Source organism: Argiope bruennichi, chromosome 2 (genome assembly GCF_947563725.1).
Source record: "Argiope bruennichi chromosome 2, qqArgBrue1.1, whole genome shotgun sequence".
NCBI lineage: Eukaryota > Metazoa > Arthropoda > Arachnida > Araneae > Araneidae > Argiope > Argiope bruennichi.
In genome coordinates this window covers 144,973,873-144,989,561 of record NC_079152.1, presented here as the reverse complement: position 1 = coordinate 144,989,561, position 15,689 = coordinate 144,973,873, and the positions used below count along the sequence as shown (strand labels likewise).

Below are 15,689 nucleotides of genomic sequence, written 5' to 3'. Positions count from 1 at the left end.
CTTCATTTTAAAAATATTTTAACTATTATTCAAAGAGAAAAATAAAATATACTTGAGATAAAATATACTTGAGCAATTATTTATGGCAATCAGCTAAACAATAACTTTGCTACGTTTCATTCAAAATATTTTTAATTTACCGTTTTTGAAATTATTCGCATATAGCAAAAAATTATGAAAAATAGAAAGAAAACACTTTTATGTTTCTATTTTATATAGATTTTGTTACATTTCCTCAATGTTCCTAGAAAAGTAGCCTTTTAGGATTCGTAGCGTTTCTGTTGATATTTTCCCATGTACAGTTTCGCCACGAAACATGTACGGCATTTTCTTTTGATAAGATTCATTGTATTTGTTTTGTAATTTGTTGCTTATGCGTTGGATACGAATGTTTCTTCCGTGTACTATATTCTGTTGTTTATGCTTTCGATAAGATTGTTTATTTCATGAGCATAACCTGATATTAATGCATAATTTGTAAATGTTAATTAATGTAAATTAAAGCATTATCAAATAATCTCAAATTAATTATTTTTTCTACAAATATTTCTAACATCAGGATCTTTCTCCTCTTTCAAATCAATACCAATACATTCACCATAGGACGAAACGTATTAATATGAACAATTTTTGTCATAGATAAAATGAAATATTCATCAGAGATTTTCATTGAATTCATACATTCCGGAAAAAAAAGATGGGAAAAAATGTCCCACAAACAGTTTAGAAGGATTATCCTGCTATTCTCTGGATTGAACAAGATAAATTCACTGGACGCATTATTGAAGAGTATAAGAAACCGGGAAATATTGCTAAGCTTTCCCCTAAAAGCCCCTCATGTGTCTCATATCATTGCTTTTTTGGGGTTCGTTGGAATATACCCTACCCAAACAGTGGGGACTTTAGAATTATATATCCATTCCTGCAGTAAGTCAAGATAGATGTTTGCAACAAAAATCAATGCCAGGCGGAGAAAATTTCAGAAAACGATGGATAATGTTAAATAATTTAAGGTCAGTATTTAGAAATTTCACACACCCATACACGCATTCAAAATACTTAACTTTCTGAATACTACAGCATCAGGTGACATTTTAGAAATGGTTTTTAACTAAACCCCTTTGTAAAGCACATTGCTTAAAAAAAAACTTCAACTAAATCAAAAATTTCATTAACAGGCACCATTTTAATTCATTTGCCATATATTAAAAAAATAATAATAATGCATTACTTAGTAAATGAAAAATTTTTAAAAAGTAATCAAAGTAAAATTAATTGAAACAAACGCTATGAGTAATAAAAACATGATATAAAACTAGATGCCTCATTTAAATTTAAATTCAGAATATTTTCACCCATCTTCCACCGACTCAATTTTAATAAGAACATTCATTGCCACCCTATTTGTCCCAAACTTCTAGGGTTCGACAAACAAAACTGTATAATATTAGAATATATGCCACACAATATCAGACGTCCCTTCTTTAGCAATTCATAAACCACCCCTTTGAAGAAAAAAGTGGAATCTGGGGAAACAGGGGGCAAAGAAGGAGTGAGAAAAGCGTAGATGTGCGCGCGGCTCAGTGAAGCGGTTCCCTTAAAGCCAAAGCGACAGCGCGTAACTGCGACCGTCTATCCGTAAAAGAGACCCACGGGGAATAACTTTCTTTCATATCGCCCACTTCCTTCAACTCTTGCACATTTTTCCTGCCCTAAAAATATTAAGAGGAAGTTTTTATTCAAAGTATTATATACATTTATGTATGAAATAAATATCGGAAAAAAGTTGGGAAGTAAAAATATTTTTTTTGGAGTTTAGTTAATTTCAAAAAATAACATTGGCATTGAATATATAGTAAAATTTTTACATTTTTCATTATTTTAGTATTTCAAAATTCATCATTCGATTCTTGTCTTTTGAATTTCCTATTAAAACAATGCTAAATCAATTATTTCTTTGAATTAACTACAAATAAAAAAAAAACGAAAGCATGCCTCTAATTTCTGAAATTTTTATTTAGCGTAAAGTTAAAATATCATCTATAATTTTAATTTATTTTTGGTTAGCTCTAAATAAAAACTAAAAATAGAAAAAAAATTCTTAATTATTATTTTTATTATTTTTAAGGCTCTTAGTTCACTAAAGAACTTTACCTCTCGAAAAGGTATTCATTCATTATAATTATTAAAAAGTATGACTTAAAACATATTCAATATTTTGGGTGTAAATAGTCATGCCTATTCCAAAATCCATCGCTTTATGACTATTTTCACATTGTTGCATGTGAAAATAGTCATAAAACGACTATTTGCATGCAACAATATAAACAAGCATTGTTTATAAAAGTTACTCATTTATTGAAGTAGATTTATAAAACAAAAAAAAAAATATTATAATTATTATTATTCTATGCATGAAAAATTGTTCATTCATTTGTAGCTTAAGGAATTCCTTTTTGATCATAATGAAAGAGTTTTTTCAAAATTTTAATTTATATTTTAATTAATTAAAAATTAAATAAATTTTTAGCGTTCTTCTTCAAAAACTTCGGAATATATCAAAGCACAAAAATTATTTTCACATTCTTTTGAAATTCAAATTATAAACTTTTCAGTAATACCAACTTCATTTTTATGCAATTATTTGATTTATTTTAATAATTTTTTTTTCTTCAAAATTTGACTATGCAAAGGCTGATGCAACATATTTTCATTATTTATTCGTTTTCGAGATTCTCGATGATCTGTAAAATTGTGGAGTTCACTATTGACTATAACATTTAATAAAAAATACTATCAAATTTGCAAATAAGAGAATTAATTTTCATGAATTTCTTGTGATTTCAATTAAAATTTAATAAAATTATACTCTCAATTTGATTATTTCATATTATTTTATGAAACAATGAACTTAATTTAGATACTACAGCGAAATAACAATAAAAACACAGATGGTGAAATAAATTATATATTTTATGTAAAAACTTTACGTTACGATGTTTAGGACTAGTCCGAAATTCTAATCTATTATTTTCTAAAATTCTAATTTATTATTTTTTAATCAAATTTTTGAAAAATTATTATTATTATTACTATTTTGCCATTGAAGACGTACCTGATTAAATAAATTCTTATATAGAAAGAACGTAGTAAATAAATAAAATAATAAAATTAATTAAATGAATATTAATATTAGAAAAATCATCCACATTCGCATTCGGTCGCATACGAAAGAGTACTTTTTCTTTACATCTCATATAATTTTATTTTATAATTATAATTTTATTCTCATATAATTTTATTACATACACAAAATATGATTGGCATTCATTAAAATAAATTATATAAATTATCTTTTTTGACAAGAAATAGCGATCAAGAAGACATTTCTATAAACTATATATATTGAACCTAAAATTTACGCAAAAAAGACCAACATTTCTCCCTGCACATTTTTTAATACTCAACCAAGGAAAAAAATCAATCCTTTTTGGCTCGTCCAAAAGCACATAATAAATGTCATTGTCCGCATCCTATCGTTGTTTAAACAGCGTCGTAAAGTGCCAAAAAAATTACCAAACGGAGAAAAATGAAGGATTGTTTATAACTGAAATCGTTTAGATGCCCCCCCCCATACCCCACCTTTCGGAGTAACATTCTTGGGCCGATGTGAGCAATCCAGGCTCACTGGGACCGAGCGCTATTTATTTACATATTCATGACATTGACTTTTATGAATTTTTGGATATGAAGTGTTTTGTCACCTCTCTGATACGGAACTTTGAGAAAGAATTCGCTATTAGACTATGTGTAAAAAAGTGTCTACTGTGCCGAAATCGGAATTCTAAGCGCTTCGGAGTGAGTAGGAGGGGTCGCTCACAAATTTAGATTGCTTAAAAGAAGCTTATCGGAAAGCTACTTAAAAAGCAGTAATTATAAAACTATTAGTATTAACGAATTATATACGAGTTGTAATGAGATTTGGGAACCTTGGTAATAAAAATTAATGTTTCTTATTTCAGCAACACAAAACTCCATATCTATTATGAACAAATTTAAAATGCACTCTAATATAGTCAGATGATGAAAACGTACTGTTTTAGTGAAGTATACAAGTTTTACTTTCATATATATAAAATATAGAGGAAATATCGTAATTATTAGAAGGGAAAAAAATGAATTCAAAGTTTTGAAGGATTTTCACGTTCAGACCACCTCGAGTGCGATAATTACATTTTTGGAATTATGTCTTCCTATGTATGAACTTGATACCTTAGAAAACCTTTGAGATAGACGGATGGAAATTGGCACATGAACTGTAGATCAAATTTGAAGATTTCTATTAAATTTCGTATTCTGTTCATTCAAAGAAACTGTGTCTGTTCAAATATAAATGAACGCGATAACTTCTAAACATAAGCAGCTAGATGAATGAAATTTAGTATACAGAATTATTATCTAAAATATAGATTCTTATCCAAATTTAAAGAAACCTTTCTGTCTGTCCACTTGCAACCATGTGAACATACTAACTCAAAAATGAAAAAAATCTAAAAAGATGAAATTTAAAATACAGTTTTATAATGTATATATAAGCATTATAAGATTTGGATCAAATTTCAGACAAAATCCACCAGAAGGCTTATTGTTTGTCTGGTTATGTACGAAAGGATATAAGAACATCATAACTCAAAAACTAAGAAGCTTAAGAATTCAAATTTTGAATGTAGCATTTGCGCCAAAAAATTTGTAGGAAATTTTAGACCCCCCCCCCCCGTTCCATTCCGAAGAAACGAAGATGTCCAAAATACAGATTAACTTTTTCTTCATTACATTGCAAAGCCTAAAATGCATCATATTGTGCTATTATACGTAAAAGTTGAGAACAAAATATTCCGGCCTTTTTTTCTCTTACATTTATTTAGCTCATAAAATGCTTTAAAAAATTAAATAAAAATGTCGACCCAAAATTATCTCCATTTGGGCCTCGCTTTTCTTAGACCGGTCCTACCCCATATTCTCTTATGACATGAGAAAATAAAAATATACAAACTTTTACACCATGCCACAAGAAGATGGAAAAAAGATTGTATAATAAGAAAATAAGAGAAAATACTGCAAGCACTTCCGTGAGATATGTTCAGACTTTACGTGACAAAGAGGCAGAACAAACGGTCCGATGTTTACAGTGCAAGGCTTGTTTGCACTGCACACAGCCGGTTCTTTTACTGCCGAAACGTACTTCCCCTCTTTAGCGAAGACACGCCCCATCGCTAAAAACGTAAGCTACACACCCAGGTTACACAAATGACAGTTCTCGCCCTTACGCAACAGTGGTTCAAGTACAGGATTCCAACTACAATTTTATTAAACGGCTTATTAATTGTTTGCTTATTCTATAAAAAGGATGACATTTTTTTAGTAATTAAAATATCATCAGATAGCTCATTTGAATCGTAATATCTTCAAATAGTATCTATTAAGCGAGAGAAAACTATCTACAAACTTTATTAACCAATAGTGCCAATCAGACATAGCGATCGTTATGACAGATAAAACAAAATTAATATCATTTTCAATCTTATTTTTTAACAATTTAATGATTTTAAGTAACATTCAAATGGTTTGTGACCATCATTTAAAATAATTGAATGTGTGAAGTTTCTCATTTATTTTTAATTAATATAAATATGAATCTATAATCATTTAAATAGAAATTATGTAAAGCGGAATTCATTAAGAAAATTTTTTTCGATAAAACGATAAAAACTAATTTCATAAACTGAAATATTTGAATTCGCAAATGATGTAGCTGAAACTAAAGAATATACTACGGTGTTTAATAAGTTCTAAAACTTATTTTAATACTGAAAAATAGACACAAATAGAACCTGCATTTTTTGACATCTTCTTAGAGATAATTATCCTGTGTATTATGCGCATTGAAGCCTTTTATATGTATATGTAGATGCATATTAGAAGCCTTCCATTGTCCATTTTTCAGTATTGCACTTCTTAGGAATTTGAAAATGGTTGACCCTAAAAAACATTCTTCATCCGAGGAAACAATCACATTGGCAGAATTGAGAAGAATACTCTGGTTGTGGATGAATCTGGTTTTGAAGAATAATTTGACACAAATTTGATCTGTAAGTCGACACTTCTCGATATAGAACATTTACAATTTGTCTTTTCTGTGAAGGGAGGTTTTCAATACCTTTGATCAAGACTTAAGATATAATGATCGTCGCAGTTAAGAAATGTAACGCTTTATATATCGGAGACATGTGGATTATGAATTTAACAGGCAATAAAGAAAATGTTTTTTAGGTAATTAAATTGAAATAACCCAAAACGGATAATTGGGGAAACATGCTAAACTAATTAAATTTCAATTAATGTTCAGTTCTGCAGTGGAGATTAAGCCAAAAAATTTTACAGCCGAATGGATGAAAAGTAAGTGGTTGAAGATTCATTTTATCAATTACAATAACAATTTCAATAATAATCATCTCACTTATTATATATTTCCTTATAATGTTATTAGAAGGTGATTATTAAACTACTTAATTTTAACTAGAAAGAAATTTAACAGCAATAAAAGTCAACGTCATTTTTCTTTATCTGACTATTGGTAATTTGTCGAACAATATCGGCCTATTTAACTAAGCATAAATATAATACAAATGATTTTTATATGCAGTTCAAAGGCTGAAAGATCTTTTTTTAATCACTGTACGATATTTAATAAAGCGTACATTAACATAAAATTCGAGTAAAGGAAATTCTATTTTTAATGAATAAAGAATATTAATTGAAATTCAAAAATTTATAACAAATTTCAAACAGACAAATCTCATCCTAACATGGAGTCCCAGTTTTAACAACATTTATATACTTCTCACACATCAAATACAGGAACTTGCTACTTCTCTTAAGTATCCATTAATCGCCACTTCATCCCCAAAAGAACTCCTAAACACTTACATCACTTTCATTTAAAGCTCGATCTCAACCACACCCTTTTATATAACAAAGAACCATAACCCACTAGTGTACTCACTCATTCAAAACTACCGGCCGTTGGGATTCAGAAGGGGGAGGGCCGAGACCTGCCACTTCCCACCCTCCATGCTGGATCTCTCGTGATATACAGTGATTGATGCCTGCATTCGCTGTGCTGAAATGCCGGCTATTTCATTTAGAAAATAGCTACAAGGGGGTACCTAGGTAGAAAGGTAGCTTAATTAAAAAATCGTTCTCGAGAGGAGAGACTGCCAGATTCAAAAGATTCAGTGCACCCCTTCTTTAGCCCCCCCCCTCCGAACGTATTCTACCTCTTTTTTTTATTTTTTTTATTTATTTTTTTCCTTCATTTCTTCTCTGCTGTGTTCCGTTGGAAGATTTGACTTTTTTTTTTCTATTTTTATTCGTAGCAGCATCGTGCACGGAAAGAGTTTCAATTAAAGTGGTTTGGACAGTACCCTGTTCGGATTTTCGGTTGCTTCACCTTTTTTCTTTTTCTCTTCAAACCTCTCCTTTAATCTTAAGACTTTGAATGAAAGTTTAGCTGGATAAGAACTTTTTCTGAAAAGGATAAAATAAAAAATATTAAAAAAAATTAAATAAGAGAGAGCGGAAAGGTTATATTCTGATGCGGAAGTTTAAAAAGTTTAAATCGCTCAAATGTAGCGAAGCCCTGCCTTAGACGAAGTCGCGCGATGAGGTAGAATGGATCGATATAATCGTCGATCTTGAGAACGAAGGACTTCAAACAAGGTTTTATGTGAGAAGGTTAAAAAGAATCGAATGTGGGTTAAGTGCTACTTGATGCCATTTTATGTAAATAAGTTGACTTTTCTTTTTAAATCTTTCTGTTTAGGTGGATCTTTACATTCATTCAGTTTATTAGATTTATTTTTAAAAATTTCATCGAAACGGTTTTTATGGAATGAAATGCATTTGGAATTCATGATCAAACGTTCTTAAAATTCTGTGAAGTTCTAAAATGCAGGAAATAAATTCGAGAAAATTGCGTTTTATTCGCTTTGTGATTGGTAGATAGCGCGTCATCTGATCCACTAAATTTGTGGTTTGTTTTGCCAGTATGAAGTATTTATTGAAAATTATTATCACGTCTCAGTAAGCATTTATGTTGCACTTAAAGTTAAAATGGTAACAAGAAAGGAAAATTAAAATTTCATTTAACGTCAAATTAACAGCAAATAAGCTTAAAACAATATAATTTACTAATTCTATTTTTAGACACACCACTTGTGGCAACACTAATGAATAGCTTTCCGGTTTGTTTACATTTTAAGAGTGACGGAAATTTTTCATCTACTGGCCAGCAATCGTTTGAATACGTAAGCAATATCTCACTCTGGGAAGGGGGGTGGAGGGCACCTGAAAAATGAGGATGAGGTGGTTGTTTCTCTCTACCCTGGTGCGTACAAAAATATAGGAGATTGGCTACTTTCCATTGATGACGGGACGTACATCCCAAGGGAAGGGTTGTACCATGGCCGGAGATGGCCCTTAGAACTCTACCACAGTTTCCGCCAATATTGCTGCCGCGGTGGTCCGGTCATTTAGTTTTATCTGTGTGCCTTACGGTGGATCGGAGTAATCAATTTGTGGTACCTAAGCATTAAAAAAAATAGTAATGGCGGCATACATGATTCGAGAACAACATCAGAGATGGCGAGCGAAAACGAGAAGAGTTGAAGCCTCCTAGTTTAATTATAAAACATAAAAAGTCGACAAAAAAAAAAACAATTGGAAGAAGATTCGAACAGCTAATCTGAAACATGGTAGCAAACGAGGGCCGTAGTGGTCTGGTTTTAAGGCCTCGGCTTCGGAATTGGAAAATTACGGGTTCGAGACCCGATTTCACCGAAGAGTCATCATGGAAGCAGGTCTGGAACATGTTAAATCCGTCGGTGCTAAATGTCCTCCCGCTGGTGGGTGTGGAATTTTGGAGGGGGAAGGGTTGCCAGCTCAGGTGTCGTCTTCGTCATTTGACTAAGATTCAAAAGTACGATGTCCGTCCCAAAATAGCCCTAGTATTGCTTTAAAACCGGACGCTAATATAATGTATCTGAACGTAGCAAACGAATCTATTCTAAAACATTATCATGCTACCATTAAAGATTCGAATCTCTGTCATTTTTTCTTTCCCATATCAGAAGAGGTAAAATTTGAAAGAAATCTACTACGAACGTACCTTGCTCCTACTAAGAGAGAGTCTGCATCTTGCTCAAGTAGTTTGAAATAATCACTGTAAGATTCATTGCCGATGAAGCGTTGGAGATCTGATTCCTCTGTAATAAAAAAATATAGAAATAAATAACATACTTTCAAACACAATAAACGCACATACAAAATAAGTGAAATAGACATATATTTTCTTAAAATTTAAACCCAACTGTAAGAAGTTACGTAAATACGGGAAATTCCAATATTACGTATCACTATTGTTTTATAAGTTATATGTTATGCAATGGGTACAAACTATTCAAACAGTGTTTACTTTCAAAATACGTGGTCACTGGTGACCAGCTTGTTCGTCAAAATTATTGACTTTTGAGATTATAAAATCATGAATATAGAATGCATTTTTGAAGAACTTCACATGTTGCTATTTATTACGACTAAAATGGAATTTAATTGAATCAATGCGCTACTAATTACAGTGAGTGCAAATTAAAAAGAGGATATACTACGAAATAAAAACTTGAAGTGAAAATTCTTATTTTATAGTTAATGTCCAAAGAAAGCACTTTTTTTTTCAGCATGACAGAAGCATGTGATGGTTGATTTGACTTTCATCAAAATATTAAAAACAATAATAGAAGCTCTTGACCGGTAGGTTTATATATTTATTTATTTATGAAATAGCGCAGTCATCTATACTTATAATAAAGCTCAATGTGTGTGTGTGTGTGTGTGTGTGTGTGTGTTGGCGCTCTACAGGCCAGACCATTTGACATACAGCTACCAAATTTGGTACATGTATACCTTGGAGGTTGGGAATGTGCACCTGGGGTTTCTTTTTTCGAATATTTAATTAGAATTTTAATTATTAATTAAAAACTAACTTTCCCGCCAAAAAAATCTTCCATTTTCTCCACCGCCAACTTTTCCGCCAAAAAAATCTTCCATTATCCCCAGCGCCAAACGAGAAAGGCCTCAGGTTTTTTTTTTTTCTCCCAACAGTAATGAGGCTAGGGTTAAAATTTTTCGGCGGATTATTTCAATCGGTTCTGTTTATTTTCTTAATGTTTGATGCATTTAAAATTAAACATTGTTAATGAATCAATCATTCAGATTCATTCTGAAGTACTTTTGAATTAAAATAAAACAGAATAAAGGAAATTAAAAATTTCTAATCCGCATAGCGTTACCCCAACTGGCGTAGAAAAAAATCACGTATTTGCGTTACGTAACCGGCGAAGAAAATTCACGCATGCGCATTCTGTTCTGATTGTTGCCATGACAACGTTATCAATGGATGATTTAAATTATTTTTGGGTTAGTTGCATGCTTTTGTAAGTAAATTGTATTTATGTTAGTTATATATTTTTTGTATATGCTTATAGTTTTAAGTACATCGTTTTTTAAGTAGTTTTTTTAAAACCCGTTTTCAACCGTTTATTTTAAACTATTCGTTTTATTTTCTTAGTGTTTGATGCATTTAAATTTAAACATTGTTAATGAATCGATCTGCTCATAATGAATCTAAGAAAATTTTGTTGACCAACTCTTGAGATATTACATAAATTAAAAAAGATATTCTTTAGTGCCCATAAAGTTTAAACGCTGAGTGACTCTATTTTCAGTAATCAGATTATAAAAAAATGCTTTGTTTCAGTAAAAAATATTATTATATTAATTGAAGATAAATTCTTTCCACTTTAATTTAAAGCATAAATTCTACCGTTTTCAACCGTTTATTTTAAACGATTCGTTTTATTTTCTTAGTGTTTGATGCATTTAAATTTAAACATTGTTAATTAATCGATCTGCTCATAATGAATCTAAGAAAATTTTATTGACCAACTCTTGAGATATTACATAAATTTAAAAAGATATTCTTTAGCGCCCATAAAGTTTAAACGCTGACTGACTCTATTTTCAGTAATCAGATTATAAAAAAATGTTTTGTTTCAGTAAAAAATATTATTATATTAATTGAAGATAAATTCTTTCCACTTTAATTTAAAGCATAAATTCTACGGGTGCTAACAGAAAATGAGAGAGATACATATTACGTTATGACTTAAGGCCTTTATAATATTATGAAGGAATTATATGATAATCAAAATTTGAAGTTTTAAAATATTTTGATGAAGAAGCTATTAAAGTAGAAATTGCATAAAATATTTAATTATTAAAATTTTAACGAACATTAAGATTGGCGAACCGGCTGGTCGCCAAAGGCGGCTAGTAGTAAATAAACCGAAAACTAGAATTTTTACTTTGTTTAAAAGCTTGTTTTGAAAGCAGCATAAGACAATAAAAATTAACTTCGACTTATCAGTTGATCAAAGTTTTAGATTTTGTATTGTATTTAAAAACCTTATTAACAATACAGAAAAACTATACAGAAAAAAAATGATGCAATTACAAATTCATATTTTGAATTTTATGATAATGTAAAAGCAGTTTTTGTTTCTGAAATAATAGTTTTGGAAGATATGATAATCAATTTCACAATGTAAATCATACCAATTTACAAGCTGATTTTCAATCAAACAAAAAGTGGTACATTAAATGTTTTATGAATGAAATGACGTCAGTAAGTTTATATCCATGCATGCAATAAACATAATCTTCCCAACAGAAAAGAGAGAGAGGCAGAGAAACACGCAATAAACAAAAACAAAGATATATTTTTCACTAGGAATTGCTACACAATCTGACGCACGGGGCATTACACAGATGTCAAACTAAATCTTTTCCAACAATACGACGTCGAAACGAGTCGAGAATATTTAGTGACCCGTGACAAAAAAAAATAAGGCTCCTGAAAAATGAAATAAAAAACCTCTACTAGTACATCTATAAGAATAATAAAATGAAAGGTAAAAAATGAACAAAAAAGAAAAGTATATCCGAAAGAAAAAAAAAATCTCGGATAACATCGATATCCTATACGATGGCTGTCTTTCTTCTGTCTTTTAGCTGTCACAACATTCTGACCGCAGCATTCTTAAAAAGTGAAATCTCCTGCTTTTTTTCGTTTTCCTAGCTTACTGGTACGTGACCCCCTTGATGACGTGTATAAGGGAGAGTGACAAAACGAGAAATGGAGGGATGAATCAAAACTTTTTATTTTGAGCAGTCCTCCCTCCTACAAGGGGGAGTGGGAAGGATGGCAGAATCGAAGAAGGCTCATCAAAGTAAGTAGCCCGACTGCAGAGATAGTAAAGAAGCTTTTAAGGCCACTGCACATCCCCCCCCCCTTTTTTTTCCCAACACGGATGGATCTATCCAATGGTAGCAGAATTCTTAACTTCTGAACCTGTAGTAGCAGGTGCAAACATTTAAAAGACCCTAGGATTCCATCTAGTACCACAGCTTTGCAATGCTGCTTATCTTCGATGAAGTGCAGAAAACGCGATAAGACCATTTCTTATTGCTTTTCCCAGAAGTTTTCAAATAGTTTCTTGTTTTTCTTATTATTTATTATCATTATTTTTGGATCTCAAGCAAAAAAAAAAAAATGATGGCATCGGTGGAAAAATTATAGTAGAAGTCGTCTGGGGCTTTCTTTTTATCCCGAAAAGTAATAGAAAATTTATATTCTTTTCACAAGTAAAAAATATAGAGATAAAGGGATCGAAATTTAACATACGATTATCGTTTATACACATTTTAACGATAAATAAAAATAAAGAGTAGGAAAAATAAAATTTTTTAGTTATTTCTAGCTTTTTTTTATTAAAAATCCAATGGTGCCAATTTTAGTGCTAAACACATCATTAACTTACAGGATAAAAACGCTAATTTTTGGTGCGTCATATTTCGTGTACATTTAAGTGTCATATATAAAATTTAAATGTTGTGTTTGTACTCCTCAAATAAGTTATTAATATGAATGAATCTCAGAAGTTTGATTAGAAAAGGAACAACTCACAATCAAGGTAATCGTCCTTTATCATAATCGATACAATCATTGGTCCCTTCAAGATTATTACAGATTTCTATAACAGTAACGTCACTATAAATTTCTATTTTAAAAAAAGAATGTCTCATGGTCTTAATGAAACGACCTCTACTTTTTAAGTAAAAATATGTTCGACGAATTTTTAATTTATAACAAAAACATAGCAATTATTTTTCAACATACTTTTAAATGAGTCGTGCTTTTTAAGACTTAACTACAACTTTAACAATAAAAAAAATAAAATAAATTCTTTTCTCCAGAATAATGTTCTCAATACAAGCAGAAAACATTTAGCTTCTAACCCTTCTCTTCAAATTATTTTAAGTTCCCTTAAGAAAAAGTAAATTGTCTTCAAAATCGATAATAAGTTATTCCACACTTCAAATGAATCAGCATTAGCAGCTTAAATATTTTAAAACAAATTAGAACAATTTGTTTCTGCTATCTTCGCTTTTATCTTACGCTTAAAATTTTTACTTTAGCTTCGGCCTTTAATGTTTTCATTGAACTCAATTTTTCTTTCTTACCAACCGAAGAAAATCCAATGTTTCTTTTGATAGCTCCATAAATTAGGGCTCTCAACGATTTCTCTCAACACGGTCACAACTTCATAACAAATGGCGCTGGAAGTTAGTTTATTGGGATAAGATCACCGCGACCTTGGAATGGAAGTGCCCGAGGCAGCCGAGGAACACCTGGATCCTCTTCAGTCATCAGCTAAATGCTGCTGTCACCTCTTATCAGGAGAGACAGGTACTTCGAAACCAGCCTTGTCTTTCTTGTTTTACTTTAAAAGCTGGCCACGCATGCTGTGATAATCCTTATAGAGATGTTTTAATTGTTTCTAGGAGAGGAAGTCGTATGTCTTCTGACAAAGGATTACCAGCTTTGTATGCTGGAGCTATAATTTCAGATAAGAATTTTGAATTTTAAAAATTATTCAGAAAGAGATATAATTATTTAAATGTTCCGAGGATGAATCATTTAAGAAAATATTAAAATGGGAAAGGTTAGCGGTTTTACTTGTTCATTTATTATTCGAAAATTTTATGCTATTTCATTTTATGTTATTCGAAAAATTACCCCAGATACGTAACGAGTTACGTCAAATGCCAGCATATTATCCGGCTGTGCACAGCTCTAAGAAAAGATCTAGGGCAGCAATCTACAACTCTTACGTTAATTTTCCGTCTGTATAAAGACTGAGAATTTATTAACTCTGTTATCAATCTGGTAGATTAAAATTATTCCTGTTTCGACCTTAGATAGTTAAGATGAGCAACACGCGTAAAATTTCCAGATTTTTTTTTTCAAAAATAGCTAATCAAAATAGTTAAATCAATCTCCATAGTAAAAGCGTTTCATTAAAGTTCTCTTTCCTCCATAAATAATCAAAATATTATTTTATATAAATAATTATATCATAAAAATATTAATCTAACAATTCAACCAAATTTCATGACATTAGAGCATTATGCTCTCGTCCAAACTAGTTTCAATTCATTTTAATCATTTTAATCTTTTAATCGAAACTTAAAAATTATAATAACTATTCCAAATTATGATGCGAAGGTGCTCGTGACCACTTTGTCACATCGCGGAACACCGAAACATCACGACGTTGCCGTTGTTCATTTATACGAAGTGGAATCGAAGAATTCCATAATATTCAAAAAGATTTGTACTTGGCTTATCTACAAATCTCCACATTTTTATACCCCCCTCCCGTCTCCCCCTTTTGAGAGGAAAAAAAAAACAATTTTTAGCATAAGAGAGAACTTTGTTTAAAATACTAAAATATACAAGAATATTTTACTAAATCTGACTAATCAATTTGAAGAACTGAATAAAAATTAAGAATCTCTAATTTTTTTTTCAATAGTGCATTTATTTAATGAAATAGCATAAAATATGCCTATTTACATCATTTACTAGTATTTTCCCAATAAAATTATATGCCTATCTTCAACATTTAAGTTACCTGACCACGATGACATCCTAGGTATGGAAAAATATTGAATACCAATATAATAATATCGTAGACGAATAGAAGAGTTCCATACTACTCAAAAAGATTCGAACTTGACCTTTCGCTAAATCTCCATATTTTTGGCAATCCCCTTGAGGGAAAAAAAAATTCTCATAAGAGTGGAACTTTTTTTGCTTAAACTGCTAGAAGTCAAAAATATTTTGCAAAATCTGACTAATCAATTTGAAGAACTGAATAAAAATTAAGAATCTCTAATTTTTTTTTCAATAGTGCATTTATTTAATGAAATAGCATAAAATATGAAATTTTAAATCATTTTTTCAATAAAATTATATTCCTACCTCTAACAGTTTAAAAATAAGTTAACAGACCGCGATTAGATTGGATATTCTGTATATGATAAAACATTTAATACCAATATCACCAGCATTGGATAAAAATTAAAATACCAAATAACTCTCTATAAATATTCAAATTCAACATTCGTGAAAAATAATGATTTTATAAAGAGTTAATTAGTATCAAACC

General features: G+C 30.5%; 1 protein-coding gene across 8 annotated transcripts in view; it reads right to left on the bottom strand.

The window, feature by feature from the left end:
* The window catches only part of LOC129991030 (semaphorin-1A-like), a 631,522-nt gene that overhangs the window by 223,200 nt on the left and 392,633 nt on the right, over nucleotides 1–15,689 (bottom strand). For all 8 annotated transcript variants that reach the window (XM_056098199.1, XM_056098198.1, XM_056098197.1 and 5 more), the window contains one exon: nucleotides 9,227–9,323. In XM_056098199.1, coding sequence (XP_055954174.1) covers nucleotides 9,227–9,323 — 97 coding nt within the window. The remainder of the gene's footprint in view (nucleotides 1–9,226; nucleotides 9,324–15,689) is intronic.